This window comes from Tamandua tetradactyla, chromosome 16, assembly GCF_023851605.1.
Source record: "Tamandua tetradactyla isolate mTamTet1 chromosome 16, mTamTet1.pri, whole genome shotgun sequence".
Classification (NCBI taxonomy): Eukaryota; Metazoa; Chordata; class Mammalia; order Pilosa; family Myrmecophagidae; genus Tamandua; species Tamandua tetradactyla.
Genome location: NC_135342.1, coordinates 8,774,834 through 8,795,303, shown reverse-complemented (window position 1 = coordinate 8,795,303; position 20,470 = coordinate 8,774,834). Strand labels below are relative to the sequence as shown.

The window sequence follows — 20,470 nt, the reverse complement described above, 5'->3', positions numbered from 1 at the left end:
GTTAAAGTTGAATGTTTGTTTTTTTGCAAGTCTGTAAGTAAATGATAGTAGAGTAATTTCTGTTCATGTATGAACATGTTTTATCAGATTCCTTCTACAATTCTGTATCATGGTGAACCATTTTTAAAATTTTGATAAATAGCCAAAATTGCCCTTATAAGTGACATTTGTAACTTACACTTCCATAGTACGTAGGGAAGGCTTGTTCATCCTGTTCTACCAACAGACATCATGATGAAATTTTAATTATTACATCTTGAGCGATAAAACAATCAGATTGGTTGTAAAGTCCCTTCACCCACAAAACCACTCCTGATGTGGGAATCTCTGCATATTTTCAGGGAACATTTGCATGTCTTTTTCTGTGAATTTTACGTTCTCATATGTGTTCTTTCTACCATAGGCTGTCCTTTTTCCTGCTGAGTTAGAGGAAATCACAATGTATTTCCTATTTTCCCCTGATTATTGGCATTAGTCTGACAGTTTCCCTTTGTGCTAACTTTCTTATTGTTTTCATATTTTTTTTTTATATTGTTACGGTTGAGTATGTCAATTTTCACTTTACACAATTTGATAATCCTGAATCCTGAGGTGTCTAATGTGAGGTTTCTTCCCTCACAGAACCCAACCAGGCCGCTACCAGTCCAAACAAACCAGAAGAGAGCTGCAGTGGCTGCTGTTTTGACAGAACGACCACCTGTCAAGACACCTGACATAAGATCATTCAGCCCAACCCAATCTGTCATCAAAAGAACCTAATCTGAGCACCTTCCTCTCACCTCATGGATTAGCTAAAGGATGTGAGGTGGGATTGGCTGGATCTCCTCATCCTGTTCTCAAGAACTTTTGCCAAAACTCTACCTTCATTGCCAAGCAGGTAGCCAGTAGGCTTGGTGTTTTATCTGATAATGTCCCCCAGTCTGCCAAGAAATCACATGCCCAAGGCCATGTCTTCAGCCTCCCAGCATGAGCCAAATGTTCTGATTTGAATTCAAAGCCCAGGCTGCAGGCTGCCACTCAAATATCACCCCAACTACAAGTTCAGCATACAAGCAGCAGGTCAGCATTCTTTTGAAGTCCCCATTCAGACATGCCAGAATCCTCCATTAAAATCAACATTCATCCCCTTCCTGACACCCAGCAGACTATTCACATATATCATATGGGCGTTCTCCAGACTGTCTAGCCTCCACCCCGCACACCAGACATGGGGCCACTTAGGTACCCCAAGCGACCATGAAGACATCTGCCCAGATGCCAGACATTGATTTTCAGCCTCCATTCAGCAAACAATACCAGTGTCCTGTCCAGGCCTTCACTACACCCAAACACTACCATTTAGCCATGTTCCAGGTTAACCACACAAAACGACCTCCATGAGTTGGAAAGGATTGAGTATCTCTAGGTTAAAAAAAGCTGCTGTGCCCCTTCCTCCTGTGACGCTTATAGCTCCTGCTCAGTGCCTTAATATCTTAGAGACCTCTGAAGGCTACTCTCCCCATGTCTAGGAGTGACATTTCCTCATGACAGAGAAGACTAAGCCACCAGCTTCACATGACTTGGAGATGACTTAAGGACTGAAACATGGAAAGATGCACAGAGCAGTGTCTGGTGAATCAGTGCTTTTCCATGTGTGCTGTGTATTCCAATGGTGGGATGCCAAGCAATATTGGTGGATGAATGGACAGATATTGCTTATTTAAATTTTGTAAATAAAAGCAATAATTAAAATGGAGCTGATGAAGCAGTTGTGTTATGTTGTTTGTAAATTAGATAATTTTATAATGTCAATACACTCTATGAAGTTTATCAGTATTGGTTGGCAAATGAGTGAAATTTGCATAGCTGTGTGTTAAGCACCCATTTATAGGCGTGTAAATGACCTGCATATTTTAAGCAGTGTGCTTTTTTGATTCAGAGGGAGAATTTTAGTGGAAATCTTAATATGGAATATTCTCAAGGTCTTATATATTCTGTTATTAAAATCATAAAATAGCATTGGGCTAATTTTTTCTATGTTAATAAGATTATCTGAACTATGACATGTTTTACAGGAGGGTAGGTATTTTCTTCTCACTTGGTGCAATTACAAAATTTTTTTTGGAAATTTTAATTCACCAAAATCCATTTACCTGATAGTAAAGAGGTATTTGGTATATACAGTGTGCTACATGAATCTAGAGTTTGTAAGAAATGCAGACTCTTAGGTATGAGCCAGCCCCACTGAATCAGCAACTAGCCTTTAATTCTAGGTGTTTCACATGCATATGAAAGTGTGATAACCATGAAATATGGATTTTTCTTAATGTGTCTGCACATCAGACTGTATGGAGAAGTGTTACCAGCTCAAGTGAGTTCTTTCAGAACTCACACAGTATGGCAAAAGCTCTTCAATTTTTTCTCATGCGATCAGGCACTCACAGGAATAACCAGCAAGCAAGTACAAAGTATGGGAGCATTCAAGTTCCTTTTATATTAGTCCCTAATGCAAAGGAGACCTCCCACCCCCCCTTCACCATTGGCAGTCTACTTAGGAGTTACAACCTAGCAAGATAATAGGTGAGTTTTCTACACCTTATTATCATAATTATTCATTCACTTTTTAACCAATCACAGATTAGGGTAGGTTGAATCTTTCATTTACGTAGCCAACTGCCCTTATATACAGGGAGCCAATCAAGTAAGCTTCATACTTGATTGAATCCTTCATTTGCATACCTGACTGCTTAATATAGAGGGAACCAATCACGTAAGCTTCATACTAAGCATGTATCATATTATAGTAAACTTAATCCTTCAGTAGCATAAACTGATATAGTTTCCGGGAAATGTGGGCTGGATTAGGAGGTCGAGACTTAATTTACTTCCTTATTTGTGTGAAAGGAGTCCACTATCCCTTATAAGAGTCACCTGGTGAGCTTTAAAGATGCTGTCTGCATCCCTACCCCCAATAGTAATTGTTTCACATGTAAATATGTTTTTAGAAGTCAATTCAAACAGCCCAAGCCCTAGTGTAAATAATTTCTTTATTTTAAATATTATTCAACACACTGCCTGTTTTAATTTCTTAGAAAAGATAGACCCACTAAAAGTTCCCCCAATTCCTCAGAGAACTGCGGGTGGAATCGGCGGTGCTATAAGCTCTCTTCCCACGAGGCCCATTGTCCTCAGCGAAGGTGACCCAGGTGGGTCCCTCATGGCCAAGATGGGTCTCCTAGAGAAGGGAGGTTCCATCCCACAGCGCTCTGACTTTGGGAGGGGTCTCCTGGTTTGTAGATTCCAAGTCTTCCAGTGTCCTAATGGGACTATCAAGCCCATGATGCTCAGGAAAGGAAGTCAGAGACGGGCTCCCTGACCAAAGCCCGGGATCCCATGGCCGACCACAGCCGCGCATGCCTTCGTACACCACCACGGCCACACACTACCAGAACCAGCTTCTTACAGAGAACGCACTTTCCACGGCACATTCGCCGCAAACTCTTCCGGGCAATCTGGTCTTTTGACCAATTCGGGCCAGTGGATCACGAGTTTCCAATTGTCTGCACCGAGCTCGTTCCTGATGGTACTTGTGCTAGCCATAACTAAACATTCCCATAAGAAAACTGGGGACTCAGTTTTCTTCACAGGAGCATTCTAGCAATAATACGGATTACCAAGCTGCTTCAGAAAATAGAAATTTACTGACATCTTAACTGAGCCCAGAATTACCCTGATAAAACTAGGCAAAAACATTACAAGAAAGTAAAAAAGAATATTATTCCTCGTAAACGTGAATGCAAACATGCACAAAATATTTTTACCAAATGATGTGGAACATTTTATTCAAAAGAAAAATAAAAGTGAGAGTAATTTAGAAATATGGGATTAGTTTAACGTTTGAAAATGATATAATATACCATACTAATTCCATTCACTGGAATATTAAATCACTACCCCCTACATTTAGCAAGAGTTGTGGAGTCCATTGAGGGCAGGGTGGAAATGAAACAGGATTGAGGAGAGGGCTGCCCTCGACCTCAAACATGTGATAAAAGCAATTTTATATGGATGAAGTAGTAACACTTGAAAACATTAAAGTTTATTTAATTATAATTATTACTCATTAAATTAATTAAAAGGCAAATGACTGGAGTCAAGAGCCAAGTACTTTCATTTTATTTCATAAAGCATTATACATTTACATATTGTATATATAGTGTATATTTTGATAAAGAAATTCCATGAATGGGTGAAAATGCATATAGGAAATTGGAAGAAATATGTAAAACAATGTACATCAATATGTACAACTTTTATTATTTATATTTTATTAAATAATATTATTAAATATAAATGGGATATTTTTTCATTAAATGGCTTCTCATATACCACCAGAGTGTCCATGGGGCTTTTCTGGAGAGGTGATGCTCTTCTCCTGTGGACAGGGATTGATGCTTCTCAATGCACAAACTCCTGTGTCCCCTCTTGCTGAAATCCTTGGCACCCTTGAACTCACAGCTTTTGTCAGAATCTGATCCCTTCACTTACTTCTTTCCCAATTTCACTCTGCACTCGGCAGCAGGAGAGTCCATTGAGAGGAAAATGTGCAGTTGACAGACTATCCTGATCAGGGCAGAAGGATCCCACATACCAGGATCTCTCCGGAGTCTTCTCATGAACACAATCTATCACATCCTTTGAGCTCTAGTGTCCAGCAGGAGGAGAGAATATACTCTATCCACAGTCTCCCAATCTCCCTGGATCTTGGACTCTCCAAACCGTTCTCAGCCACTCAGCACCTTGCTCTTTGCCTATTAACTGGGTGAGTAACCTGCTTGCCAACATATTTCCTTTGGTATTAAAACCGAGATCCTAATTGTTATATCACAGCTGATGTTCCTGGAACTGATTTTGTCTCTCTGGATTTCACCGCATCTAATATGGGCTCTGGTTCTTTTGATAAATGGTGAGTTGGGTGATCATGGTTTCCCTTAGGTCTTTGAGTATATTTAAGACAGTTGATTTAAAGTATGAGCTCCCCCTCCTTAAAATTAGGCCTAAGAGTCACCCCTAAAGAACCTCTGATGTTGCTCAAATGGCCTCTCTCTCAGCCAACACAACAAGCAAACTCACTGTCCTCCCCCTCTCTATGTAGGATATGACTCCCAGGGTTGTAAACCTTCCCGGCAACGTGGGACAGAAATACTAGAATGATGCTGGGACTCAGCATCAAGGGACTGAGAAAACCTTCTCGACCAGAAGGGGGAAGAGAGAAATGAGACAAAATAAAGTGTCAATGGCTAAGGGATTTCAAACGGAGTTGAGAGGTTATCCTGGAGGTTATTCTTATGCATTAAATAAATATCACCTTTTTAGTTAGGGTATATAGGAGAGGCTGTAGGGAAGTGCCTGAAAATGTAGAGCTGTGTTCCAGTAGCCATGTTTCTTGAAGATGATTGTATAATGATATAGCTTTTGGAGTGTGACTGTGTGCTTGTGAAAACCTTGTGTCTGATGCTCCTTTTATCTATAGTATGGACAGATGAGTAAAATATATGGATTAAAAATAAATAAATAATATGGGGAACAAATGTTAAAATAAATTTAGTAGATTGAAATACTAGTGATCAATGAAAGGGAGTGGTAAGGGGTACAGAAAAAATAACGGGAAACAAAGGCTAAAATATATTGGGTAGATGGAAATATTAACAATCAATGAGAGAGAGGGGTACGGGATATGGTATGTATGAGTTTTTTTCTTTTTATTTCTTTTTCTGAATTGATGCAAATGTCCTAAGAAATGATCATGGTGATGAATATGCAACTATGTGATGGTATTGCGAATTATTGATTATATACCAAGAATGGAATGATCATATGATAAGAATATGTTGTTATGTTTAAAAGAAATAAAAAGGAAAAAAATTAAGTATGAGCTTCCACAGGGACAATTTCTGACAATTTATTGTTTGTTTAGTGATTTTTCTCAATTTTTTTTCAAAGTCTGTATTTCTTTTATGGAGGCTGTGTGGTTTGAAACTGTTTGTACTCTAGAAAAGCCATGATCTTAAATGCTCATTCAATATTGCCGGGCATAAACCATCTTGATTAGATGGTCTCTACAGAGTTGTGGCATGCCCAGTTGTGGGTGTGCCCTTTTGGTTAGATGGAACTGTGACTCTACCCATTTAAGGTGGGTCTTGATTAGAGTACCAGAGTCCTTTAAAAAGGGAAACATTTCGGAGAAATCTCAGATGCAGACTCTTTTTTTTTTTTTTTTTGACTTTTTAAAGAAATATTTTTATTGAGAAATCTTCACACCTGCTAGCTGCCAGAATGCAATATGCCTGAAATGGAATGGCTTTTAAAAGGGGAATTTAATAAGTTGCTAGTTTACATTTCTATGACCAAGAAAATGCCCCAATTAAAACAAGGCTATAGAAATGTCCAATCTAAGGCATCCAGGGAAAGATACCTCAGTTCAAGAAGGCCGATGACGTTCACCATTTCTCTCTCAGCTGGAAGGGCACATGGAAAACATGGCGGTGTCTGCTGGCTTTCTCGTGGCTCTACAAAAGGGAACTCTCTCCAAAATGTTTCCTCTTTTAAAAGATTTCAGTAAGCAAATCCACCTTCAATGGGTGGAGACACACCTCGATGGAGATCATCTAATCAAAAGTTAACATCCACAATTGGGCAGGTCACATCTCCATGGAAACAATCAAAATACTCCCACCCAGCAATATTGAATGAGGATTAAAGAACATGGCTTTTCTGGGGTCCACCAGAGATTCAAACCAGTCATGTGCCTTCCACTTGAGAGAGAAACCCTGAACTTCATTGGCCTTCTTGAACCAAGATATCTTTACCTGGATGCCTTAGATTGGACATTTCTATAGACTTGCTTTAATTGGGACATTTTCTTGGCCTATAAACTGTGAACTTGCAACTTATTAAATTCCGTTTTTAAAAAGTCATTCCAGGCGGGCCGCGGTGGCTCAGCGGGCAAGAGTGCTTGCCTGCCATGCCGGAGGACCCCGGTTCGATTCCCGGCCCCAGCCCATGTAAAAAACAAACAAACAAACAAAATATAATAAAACAAGAAAATGTTTAAAGATGTTTCCCTTTCTTCCTCCCTTCCTTCCTTCCATCCTTCCTTCCTTCTCTCTGTCTTTCCTTCCCTTCCTCCCTCTCTCTTTAAAAAAAAAAAAAAAAAAAAAAAAAAGTCATTCCATTTCTGATATATTACATTCTGGCAGCTAGGAAACTAGAACAACTTGTAACATAATAAATGCCCTACTTAAAAGCCATTCAATTTCTGGTATATTGCATATCAGCAGCTTTAACAAACAATTACAGATTTTGGTACTAGAAGTGAGAAACAGAATCTTAAAAATGGTCTTTTACCATTGGTTTTCTACTCTTATTAGACTCAAAGCACTAATGACTGTGTTTCCAATAATCAGCATGACGCTGACCATCCATGTCGTGAGTTGGCAATACAGATACTCAAAATATCACCATTTGATTCTGATATTTGCATGCTTATATGAGGCAAGGCTCTGGGTGATGGTGTTTTTGACACCTTAAAGAAGTTTTGTGGAGTTAAGAGGTATAATGATGTTGGCTGCTTGTTCTTAAATTTGCAAGATACAGTTATGAGGGAAAGGGATGAGCTGAAGGGCACAAATTTTCAAATTAAACACCAAATGAAAATGAAAGATGTAAAAGTTTGTATGTGTACCCTGAAAGAAAATCTTATTTCCTGTGGTTGCAGACTTGAGATCTCTAAAAACCAGACCCAGAGTGCTAGTTGGAGGTTTAGAATGTAAACTAAATTCTCAATCTTTCAGGATGTCTGCTGCTAAAGTACAGGCCTTTATGGGAAAACAATGGGATCTTGAAACTTGGGATGGGTACATTTGGGTTGATAATAATGGCAGTGGGAAGATGGAATATATGGATTCTGCTGAGTCTTTGCCAGACAAACCTGCAATGGTCTGTCCTGAGAAAAGAGCTTTCAGAACACCAGTCGGCCTTGGGGAAACAGCTTCCTAACCTCCAGTCTACCTTGAGGAATCTGCCATCCGACCTCCACCTAAAGAGATTAACCCTTAAGTGCAGGCTAAACCTGTAACCACCTCCCCTGGGGAACCATCCTCTCATCTCTGTCTGGAGAGATTAATCCTGTCTCACCAGATGAAACTGCAATGAAATGCCCCGAGGTAATTGGCTTGAATGTCACTTCTAATACTTTTGATAATCCAGACCAACTACTCCTTTTTCCTCAAGACATTTAACAAGACTAAAGTTCCATCAGGCTCACAAAGGTGAGGTACAAAGTATGACTCATGAGGAAGTATACTATATTCTAAAAGAACTTCATGAGTTTTCCAATTTATATAGACATAAATCAGGGAAATATGTGCGGGAATGGATATTAAGGGTTTGGGATAATAGTGGAAGGATATAAAGATGGATCAAGCTGAATTTATTAATACTGGCCCACTAAGCAGAGATTTTGCATTCAGAGTTTTAGCTCAAAGAGTTAGAAAGGGCTTTAATAACTTCTTTGGGTGGTTGGCTGAAACATGGATGAAAACACAGACAACATTACCTGAGGTTGAAATGGAAGAACTGCATTGATATAATGTAGATGAGGAGAGCCAAACAAAGGCTTAGAGAGATTGGAATTTTAGAGTGGATTTATCATGAAAGACCTCATACACCCCAGAAATGTCAAGAGGACAAAACTTTTACCAGAACTTTGAGGAATAAATTTGTGGGTATAGCTACAACATCCCTGAAGATCTTTGCAGTCACCTTTCTGGGTAGGTCAGATATTAAACTATGGGAACTGCTGTCGTTGAGCTGGAATCCTCAAACACAATGGGAATGATTGGATATCGAGTTGGCAAAAGCCATGTGGAAACAATTAATTCCCAACAGAGAAGGTGGGTATAGACAAGGTGGACACCATATGGGATAGCGGACTCAAAGTAGCAGTCAAAATAATCTGACCTGCAGAGACTTATGGCATTGGCTAGTAGATCATGGGGTACCTAGGAATAAAATAGATGGGCTGTCTACAAAATTCTTGTTTGACTTGTAGAAGCAGACGAGTTCAAGTTCAAGTGAGCAGAAGTCTAATTTGATTTACCAAAACAGAAGGTCATATCTTGTTGATCCGTTAGTCTTGAGACAGTATACAGGCCCAGAGCCCTTTGAGTGAATGAAGGGCTTCCCTTGGGGAAGGACCCTGTTACTCTTCCCAAAATTTACACTGTTAACCTTCCTGGTGGCCTTCTCCAAAGAGACTTTTGGCCTTTTACCAGGGTGACTGTATTGGGGAAAAGGACATGATCAGATATTTTGGGCATTATTAGACACTGGCTCAGAAGTGACACTAATTCCAGGACAGACAAAATGTCACTCTGGCCCATCAGTCAGAGTACAGGCTTATGGAGGTCAGGAGATAGATGGAGTTTTATCTCACATCCATTGCACAGTGGGTTTAGTGGGTTCATGAACCCATTCTGTGGTTATTTCCACAGTTCTGGAATGCATTAATTGGAATTGGCATGTTCAGCAAATGGCAGAATTCCCACGTTGGTTTCCTGACCTGTGGAGTGAAGGCGATTATGGTGGGGAGACCAAGTAGAAGCCACAAGAACTACCCCTACTTAGCAAAATAGTACATCAGAAACAATATGGGATTCCTGGAAAGGTTGCCAAGATTAGTGCCACCCATAAAAATTTGAAGGATGCAGAAATGGTGATTCCCACCATATACCCATTCAACTGTCTTGTTTGGCATTTGTCATGATCAGGTTCATGTGTCAACTTGGGCAGGTGGTGGTACCTGTTTGTCTGGTTGGGCAAGTGCTGGCCTGTCTTTTGCTATGAGGACATTTCATAGAATTAAATCATGACCACTTCAGCTCTATCCACAGATGATTCCATTTGTAATCAGCCAAGGGGAGTGTTTTTAATGAGTGATGCTAAATTTAATCACTGGAAGCCTTTTATGGAGGATTCCAAAGAAACAGGTTCTCTTCCTGCTTCAGCCGGTGAGCCTCTTCTGTGGAGTTCATTCAGACCCTCCATCAGAATCATCAGCTTCACAGCCTGCCCTACAGATTTTGGATTCTATATTCCCATGGTTACTTTGAGACACTTTTATAAATTTTATATTTGTGAGTGTTTCCTGTTGATTCTATTTCTCTAGAGAACCCTAACTAATATAACTTGGTACCAGGAATGGTTCTTAAGAAACAGAATCTTAAAAATGGTTTTTTTTTATGAATGGTTTTCTAAACTGACTGGATTCAAAAGCACTAAGGACTCTGATTTCCATAATCAGAATGACATTGCCAATCCATGGAGTAGGTTGGCAAAAGAGATAGTCAAAATATCACCACAATGCTTTGCTTGTACGAAGCCAGGCTCTGGGGTGTGGGGGGCCAGGAGCAATTAATCAGGCCCAAGCAGGGAAAGTCCCCACACCACTGGGGCAGAATGTCCCTGAGAGTTAAACAATAACGAATGTTAAGAAACTGTGGGAATAGGATATGTGTTAGTAAGGGCTAATGGCATTCCTCTGCTTCTATGATCATGCTTGCTTGCTAGCAACTGCAAAAAAACCACAGCATGTTTTTAGTCTTCATAAGCACACCTTGAAAACCTCTGGGGGCTGCTCTCTGAATCCTTTCTTGGAGGTTTCTAAGGTAGTCGCCGGCCAGCTAATAAAAACTCCAAATTAGCTTGCAGTTTTAAGTTGTGTGGTCTCTCTTTCAGTGCACCCCACAACATGGGGGATAATATTTTTGACACCTTTATGGAGTTTTGTGGAAATAGGAAGTATAGAGAAGTTGGCTTGTTGTTGTCAGATACACTGTATGCATTAATGAGTGAAAGGGATGGGCTTAAGTCTTCAAATGAGACGCTTAAGTGCCGTCTGACCGATGCAGACATTTCTGTGAGTATGCTGCAGGAAAGTCTTATTTCCTGTAGCTGTAGACTTGAGATCTCTGAAAATCAGACTCAGAATCTTATTGTTAGAGTAGAAACTTTACAACATAAACTGAAATCTCAATCTTGCATGGTGTCTGCTGTTAAAGTGAGGGTATTAATTGGAAAAAGGGGGATCCTGAAAATGGGATGGTGACATATGGATTGAAAATGATATTGGTGGTGAGGTTGAAACCCTAGGTCATGCTGAGTCTTCTCTAGATAATCCTGCAATAGTCTGCCCTGAGGACATAGCCACTTCACCTCCAGTCGGCCTTGAGGAGTAGGCCACCCAACCTCCACCTGAAGGGATTAGCCCTAGAGTGATTAATCCTGTTTCACCAGATGAAACTGCAAATGAATGCCCTGAAGCAAATGGCTTGGAAGAGAATTTTAATTCTTTTCATGATTTGGTAGTTAGGTTCAGGTGTCAACTTGGGTAGGTGAAGGTGCCTAGTTCTATTGCTGTGGACATCAGCCAATGGCATGTGAACCTTATCTATTGCTGATTACATCTGCAGTCGGTGAGGAGGCACACCTGCTGCAATGAATGATGTTGATTTAATTGACTGGTGCTTAAATAAGAGCGCTAAATGTAGCACAGCAAAAGCAGCTCAGCATACCTCATCTTGGCACTTGCAGCTCAGCCGAGGCCTTTGGAGATCCAGAAAGGAATCAGCCTGGGGAAAGTTATTGGAACCCAGAGGCCTGAAGAGAAGGCCAGCAGAGAGTGCCCTGTGCCTTCCCACATAAGAAAGTACCTCAGTTGAAAGTTAGCTGCCTTTCCTCTGAAGAACTATATGTTAACTAAATAAATCCCCTTTTATTGACAGCCAATCCAACTCTGGTGAGTTGCATTCCAGCAGCTAACAAAGTAGAACAATGACCCAGCCTCACCATCCCTCATTTCTTCCAGACCTATAACTAGACTAAAATTCCAACAGGCCCCTAAAGCTGAGGTGCAAAGTATCACACATGAGAAGGTACATCATACTCCGAAAGAACTGTGTGAGTTTTCCGATTTATATATACAGAAATCAGGGGAATATGTGTGGCAATGGATTTTAAGGGTGTGGGATAATGGTGGGAGGAATATAAGGCTGGATCAGGCTGAATTTATTGCTATGGGCCCATTAAGCAGAGATTCTGCATTTAATGTTATAGCTTGAGGGGTTAGAAAAGGCATTAACAGCTGGTTTGAATGGTTGGCTGAAACATGGATGAAAAGGTGGCTGACATTACCTGAGGCTGAAATGCCAGAACTGCCCTATATAATGTAGATGAAAGATCTAGAAGCTTAGAGAGATTGGAGTGTTAGAGTGGATTTATCATGCAAAGCCTGCTCTTATACCCCAGGAATGTCCAGAGGATGCACCTTTTACCAGAACAGTGAGAAATAAATTTGTCAGACTAGTGCCATCATCCCTGAAGAGCTCTGTAGTTACACTTCTCTGTAGGTCAGATATTACTGTAGGAACTACTGTCACTGAGCTGGAATCCTTAAACACAATGGGGATGACCAGATCCTGAGTTGGCAGAAGCCAGGTAGCAGCACTTAATTGCCAAAGACAGGGTAGACGTGGCTGTTATAATAGATAGCAAACTCAAAGCAGGAGTCAAAATTATATGACCCACAGATATTTGTGGCATTGGCTAGCAAATCATGGGTTACCTAGAAATGCAATAGAAGGGCAGTCTATTAAATTCTTGTTTGAGCTGTATAAACAAAAGAGTTCTAGGTCAAGTGAGCAGAAGTCTAACCTGAATTACAAAAACACAGAGTCACAGCCCCTTAATCAATTTCCAGATTTGAGACAGTTTACAGACCCTTGAATGAAGGGGAGGCCAGATCTCTTTGAGGGAAAACCCTGTTACACTGCCACAAATTTATACTGTTAATCTTCCTCCAAGCCTTCCCCAAGGAGACCAATGGCCTTTACCATGGTACCTGTGCATTGGGGAAAAGGAAATGATCAGATATTTCAGGGATTATTAGACACTGGTTCAGAAGTGACATTAATTGCAGGGCACCCAAAATGTCACTCTGGTCCACCAGTCAGAGTAGGGGCTTATGGAGGTCAGGTGATGAATGGAATTTGCTCAGGCCTATCTCACTGTGGGTCCAGTGGGCCCCTGGACCCATTCTATAGTTATTTCCCCAGTTCCAGAATGCATAATTGGAATACACACACTGAGCAACTAGCAGAATTCCAACATTGGGTCTCTAACTCATGGAGTGAGGGCTATTATAGTGGAAATGGCCAAGTGGAAACCACTAGAACTGCCCCTACCTAGCAAAATAGCCAATCAGAAGCAATACAGGATTCCTGGAGGGTTAAAGAGATTAAGGACTTGAAGGATGCAGCGTTGGTGATTCCCACCACATCCCCATTCAACTCTCCTATTTGGCTTGTGCAGAAAACAAATGGGTCTTGGAGGATGCAGTGGACTATCATAAGCTCAACCAGGTGGTAACTCCAGTTGCAGCTGATCCAGATGTGGTTTCATTGCTTGAGCAAATCAATACTTCCCCTGGTACCTGGTATGCTATTGATCTGGCATATGCTTTTTCCTCAATAGCTGTTAGTAAGGACCACCAGAAACAGTTTGCTTTCAGCTGGCAAGGTCAGCAATGTACTTTCACTATCCTACCTCAGGGGCATATGAACTCTCCAGCAGATCTTGTCCACAGGGACCTTGATTATTTCTCCATCCCACAAGCCATCACACTGGCCCATTTATTGATGATATCATGTTGATTGGACCTAGTGAGCAAGAAGTGGCAATTGGATTCCTTTTGAGAAACAGCTTTCTGGCTTATTCTTGGGCCTTAGTAGAGAATGAATGCTTAACCTTGGGCCACTAAGTTACTATGAGACCTGAGTTGCCTATCATAAGATGGGTGTTGTTTAACCCACCAAGCCATAAAGTTGGGTGCGGACAGCAGCACTCTATCTTAAAATGGAAATGGTATGTATGAAATAGGGCCAGAGCACAAGTAAGTTACTTGAGGAAGTGGCCCAAATGCCCATGGACTCCACTCCTGTCACATTACCTTCTGTTTCCCAGACCAGAACTATGGCCTCTTGGAGACTTCCTTACAGTGAATTGACTGAGGAAGAGAAAGCTTGAACCTGGTTTATAGATGGTTCAGCACGATATACAGGTACCACCCGAAAGTGGACAGCTGTAGTACTACAATCCCTTTCTGGGGTGTCCTTGAAGGACTATGGTGAGGGGAAATCCTCCCAGTCAGCAAAACCTTGAGCAGTGCATCTGGTTGTTCATTTTGCTTGGAAGGAGAACTGGCCAGAGGTGTGTTTGTATACTGACACATGGGCTGTTGCTAATGGTTTGGCTGGATGGTCAGGGACTTGGAAAGACCACAATTGGAAAATTGGTGACAAAGAGGTCTGGGGAAGAGGTATGTGGATAGACCTTTCTGAGTTGGATAAAAACATGAACATATTTGTGTCCCATGTGAATGCACACCAGAGGGTGACTTCAGCAGAGGAAGGTTTTATTAATCAAGTGTATAAGATGACCCATTCTGTGGATACCAGCCAGCCTCTTTCCCCAGCAACTCCTGCCATTGCCGAATGGGCTCATGAACAAAGCGGTCATGGTGGTAGGGATGGAGGTTATGCATCAGCTCAGCAACATGAACTGTCACTCACCAAGACTTACCTGCCTACAGCCACTGCTGAGTGCCCAATATGCCAGAAGCAGAGACCCACACTCAGCCCCCGATATGGCACCCTTCCCCAAAGTGTCCAGCCAGCTACATGGTGGCAGATTGATTACACTGGACCACTCCCTTCATGGAAGGGGGCAGCAATTTGTTCTAACTGGAATAGACACATACTCTGCATATGGGTTTGCTTTCCCTGTACGCAATACTTCTGCCAAAACTACCATCTGTGGGCTTACAGAATTCCTTATCTATCATCACGGTATTCCACACAGCATTGCTTCTGATCAGGGAACACATTTCACAGCAAATGAAGTGCAGGAATGGGCACATGCTCATGGAATCCTTTGGTCTTACCATGTTCCCCATCATCTAGAAGCAGCTGGATTGATAGAACGGTAGAACGGCCCTTTGAAAACTCAATTACAGTGCCAACTACGTGGCAGTATCTTGAAGGGCTGGAGTAATGTTCTTCAGGAAGCTGTATATGCTCTGAATCAGCGTCCACTGTATGATGCTGTTTCTCCCATAGCCAGGATCCATGGGTCTAGGAACCAAGGGGTGGAAATGGGAGTGGCACCAGTCACTATTACCCCTAGTGGTCCACTAGGAAAATTTTTGCTTCCTGTCCCTGCGACCCTGTGCTCTGCTGGTCTACAGGCTTTAGTTCCAAAAGGGGGAGTGCTTCCACCAGGAGAAACAACAGTGATTCCATTGAAGTGTAATCTAAGACTGCCACCTGGTCATTTGGGCTACTCATGCCCCTGGACCAACAAGCCGAGAAGGGTATTACATTATTGTCTGGGGTGACTGACCCTATCAGGGGGAAATAGGACTGCAACTACACAATGGAGGTAAAGAAGAGTTTTCCTGGAATATAAGAGATCCCCTAGGGTGTCTTTTAGTACTACCATGCCCTCTGATTAAAATCAATGGAAAACTGCAACAACCCAGTACAGGTAGGACTAGCAACAACCTAGTCCAGGCAGGACTACCAATGGCTCCAAAACTTCAGGAATGAAGGTTTGGTACACCCCACCAGGCAAAGAACCACGGCCATCTGAAGTGCTTGCTGAGGGCAAAGGGAACATGGAATGGGTAATGGAAGTAGATAGTGATAAATATGAACTACAACCATGTGATCAATTACAGAAATGAGGACTGTTTTGTTCCTATTATACCATTTAAGTTGTAAGATATCAGGTTTAAGAATGAATATTTCCCAAGGTCTTGCACCCTATTCTGGGGAGATTTAATGTGTTTCTGGTTATATGCAGAGCAGTTGAGTATTGTTAGGTGAAAGAAGAAATGTGTCTTTTATTGTTTTTTACTTAGAAATTAGGTATGGTTTAAGGTGATGTGTATTGCTGCCAAGTTGACACGGGGTGGACGGTCATGGTCAGGTTCATTTGTCAACTTTGCCAGGTGGTGGTACCTGTTTGTCTGGTTGGGAAAGTGCTGGCCTGTCTGTTGTGATGAGGACATTTCATAGTATTAAATCATGATCACGTCAGCTACATCCACAGATGATTCCATTTGTAATCAGCCAAGGGGAGTGTCTTCTGCAATGAGTGATGCTTATCTAATCACTGGAAGCCTTCTAAGGAGGATTCAAATGAGACAGGCTCTCTTCCTGCTTTGGCCAGCGAGCCTCTCCTGTGGAGTTCATTCAGACCCTCCATTGGAATCATTAGCTTCACAGCCTGCTATGGATTTTGGACTTTATGTTCCCACAGTTACTTAAGAAACTTTTATAAATTTTATATTTATGAATATTTCCCATTGACTCTGTTTCTCTAGAGAACCCTCACTAATACATGGAGGTAATTACACATTAATTTGGATGAATGGCTGCTGTTAGCATTATGATGGAATGGAAAATGTGTACTCTGTCGTTTATTTCCATTAGTTGAAGTGTAAAAAATTACACTTAAATATGACCCAGTTAATTAAAGGCCAGCTCCATAACTCTGGGCTCTAAATTATTTTTTACTGCTTTAACCCCAATATCTAAGAAGATGGGAAGTAAATAGTAAGTTCTCAGTATATTTACATCATGGATGAATTAATGAATTTAATTAATGGCTCACCTGTTACAGGGTTCTTTGTTTAATGTTCATTTATGAGAATTTTTAGGTGAGTATCCATCTTTCACTTTCTCTAACTCAGTGTAAATGCTTATGTAGCTTCAACTCTTCTGAGTCTTATCCTGGGAATATGACTTTTACCTTAGAGTAAGCTGCGAGTTATGTGAAATAATAAAAATCTCCCTGTGAGTGGAGCTTTACCAGGGAGCTGTGAGGTGAGATAGATATCCATCTCTCTAGGGATGGGTCCTTTGAGGCCCTCTAAGCCCAGTGCCCCTCTGATGGCTGTGAGGCTGCACTGTTTCATGGTTACTGTGGTTGTGAGGCTGTTGGTTTTCAAGACTACTGTAGGCCTGAAGATGGCGATAGAAGCAGGTCAAGTTAAAACTCCACAATCCTCTGATACAACTAAGGTCCAAAGTTTTTCTTGAGTCAATGTTCTTCAGATTGTTGTAAACCTTTGAGTAAATTCTGGGGGTTTGTAAAGGTTGATTATGATAAAATTGCCAGTAGTTTTATTGTTTCTATGGAAAATTGAATTTTGAGAGATCCTCACATCACTGTTGTGGAGGTCCTGCATTATCAGGACTTTTTATTTTCGCAAAATAATCCCCTATGATACAATTGAAAAATCTTTCTGATAAATACCCTGTTTCAGTTTGTTAAAGCTGCCAGAATGCAATATACCAGAAATGGATTGGCTTTTCCATTGGGACTTTATTAAGTTACAAATTTACAGTTCTAAGGCCATGAAAATGTCCAAATTAAGGCATCAAGAGGAAGATACCTTCTCTGAGGAAAGGCTGATGGTATCTGTGGTTCTTCTGCCACATGGGAAGGCACATGGTGATAGGTATGGTCCTTCTCTCCTGGTTCTGGTTTTAGTCCGTCTCCAATTATCTCTGCGCATTTCTCTCTAATATCTCTTGTTTTTTTACTGCCTTCTATCCTCTTCACAAAGGGCTCCATTGAAGGATTAAGACTTACCTTGAATGGGCTAGGTCACATCTCAATTGAAGTAGCCTAAGCAAAAGGTCACACCCACAAAGACTGCCCCCACAAGAATGGTTTAAAAGAACATAATCTTTTCTGGGGTGCATAATATATTCAAACCAGCACATATCCTGAGTCTTATTTCTGCCCACATTATCTCTACAATTATGTTAAATATTTCAAGGAGAAGAAAAATGAGACAGGTTCTACATGGCTAAGTTAATATCATACAAATATTTCATTGTCAGTGTCTTGGGATGGGTCTGTCCTGTATGAGACAGCCAGAAATTATTGGTTTAAGAAGTGAATAACCAGATTCTTTGAAGAAAAGGAAAGAGAGCAGTAATCTGTTTTTTTCTTTCACTATTTAAGAGCAGAAACTTGGTGCTTGGGGATCTCAAAGCAGCAATATCATGGGGCTGAGTGTGGGATAGCATGCTACCAAAAAGGTGGTAGTGTGCTGCAGCCAAGGATGAGATTTGGAAAAAACTGTATTGTAAATTGTAAGAATAGAATTGGTGAAGTAAAACAGAATGAAGGTGCTTGCCAGGAGCAGGATGGTTTGAGTGGCTTTGGCCTCAGGGGAGAATCTGTGGGAGATGCCTAGGGTATGAATATACTTCATTCTCTGGTGGTGTCTGTGTAGGAGAAGAACCATGTGAACACTGGCACCAAGCATGAGTACCAAGAACACAACATCAGGGAGAGTCATTAGAATGGTGTGTTTTATAGTAGTAGATGTTTCAGGATTTTTGGAAGAGCATAGACCATAATTCCTAATCTTTGTGGAATTGTGGAAGTGATTAGGGGCCTCTAAATGCATAGGAACAAAGATGTTTAGCAGCAGGTTGGAGACCCAGCACAGAAGGCAGGAGGAACTGATGTTCTTCCAAGCTCTGTCTTTGAACCTCATCCACCCACCAGCTCTGGGGCTGATGGTAATAGCCTGAAAACTGCTCAAGAGACAAGTTGTGCAGAGAGAAAGGCCCCGGGCCACTCTGTGGATGTAATAGACAAGTTTACACCCGGTGTTGTCAAGGATGTGTGTCACTCCCCAGATAAATATCATCTGGGGGATCCCCTTGAAGAAAAGAACCGAGAAGTTGGCCACAGCCAGGTTGGCAAGAATCAGGTGCATGGGCCTCAGTGCGTGTCCAGTGTTTAAAGGGGAGGCATAAGTGAAGAGAAGGAAGGTATTTCCCAGGATGCCAATCCCAGTCTGGACCAGGAAAAGTAGTCTCAGAATCAAGTTTCCAAAAGTCATTCTCATGAGAGCATAGGAAGGAGATGTTCAGGAAAGAACCTGAAGGTCCTAGAATTAGAATTTGGAGTGGCAGCACCGGTCGCAAATTTGTTAGAATATTCTCAGTTCAGATGGAAACTACTAGGTCCCTACTACTTCCCCTTTTCTGGGGACAGCAATCATATTTTTGTTGAGGAGGCTCCACATTAGTGAGCTCAACATTGCCACACAGAGTAGTCCTCTTGGAGCATTTCTACTTGGGCTTATTTTGTCATGCAGAATGGTTTTGTATTTCATCTATTTCCCAAATACTTTGGTGTGTATGTTGTGAACATATGCCTCAAGGTAAAGTCTTATCTTTCATTCCACACATTTTTCTTGAATATCCAGTATATACAAGAATGTTGTCAGTCCTGGGATATGCAGAGATTAATTGAGGTTGATCTGTTTTCCAAAGAGCCTAGTTTGGGAAACATATATAAAATATGATAGCCATGAAATATAAATCATACCATGATATAAGTTATTGTGGAAATATTTATCAGAGAGTCTGGCACTCAGTGGTTCTCTGGTAAGATATAGAAAATTTTGTTATTTCTATTAATTAGAAAAAATTTCTCACAAAGTATTGAACTCACATGTGCTTATCACAAGGGTAAATTAATAGAACAAATACAGAGACAAAAATTAAACTCTGATGTCTCATATTTCTAGTCATACTCCTTTGAGATAATTATATATCACAGGTGTACCTTATTCCAAAATATTCTTCATGTTCTTGCAAAATGTGTGTGTGGTGGGAGCGGATTAGGACCAATAATAAATATAGGATTAAATGTGCTACTTATGTCTGAAAATGTAAGGCATTCTTCATAACTCATGGGCCCCAAAAGAGCTAATACTGGAAACGTGGTATTAAAATTAATGAGTTTTTCTTTCATAGTTTTGGAGGCTAGAAGATTGACATCAAGGTATCAGCATGACCATACTCTCTTTAAAGTATCCAGAGTGGAATCCTTCCTACCTCGGCTCCTGCAATACTTGGCATTCCTGGGCTTTTATTTTATTTTTTGTAAACTGTATGGTGAGGATCACATTTCATTCTTTTTCCATGTGAGTATCTTGCTATTGCAGCACCATTTGGTGAATTTTTAAATTTTATTTTTGAAAGTGCATAGGTCGGGAATCAAACTCTGGTCTCCTGTATGGCACGTGAGAATTCTACCACTGAACTACCCTTGCACCCCAATTCTTGAGCTTTTTGTTCCATCATTTCAATCTCTGTGTCAATCTTCATATGGCCTCTTTCTCTGCTTGTGTCTCTGTGCATCTTCTTCTCTTCGTAAGAAGTCTATTTACAAAACCAATCAAAATGTACATTTCTTGAGATAAACTTAAGAATAAATACAAAATCTGACTGAGGAAAATTTTGATAGATGGAAGGATATTACTTGGTCTAGGATAGGA

General features: G+C 40.9%; 1 protein-coding gene across 1 annotated transcript; it reads right to left on the bottom strand.

Moving 5' to 3' along the window:
* Positions 1-18,157: 18,157 nt before the first annotated feature.
* LOC143660151 (vomeronasal type-1 receptor 1-like) lies at positions 18,158-19,024 on the bottom strand. The gene has a single exon (XM_077133562.1). The coding sequence runs from the start codon at positions 19,022-19,024 to the stop codon at positions 18,158-18,160; it is 867 nt and encodes a 288-aa protein (XP_076989677.1).
* Positions 19,025-20,470: the final 1,446 nt, after the last annotated feature.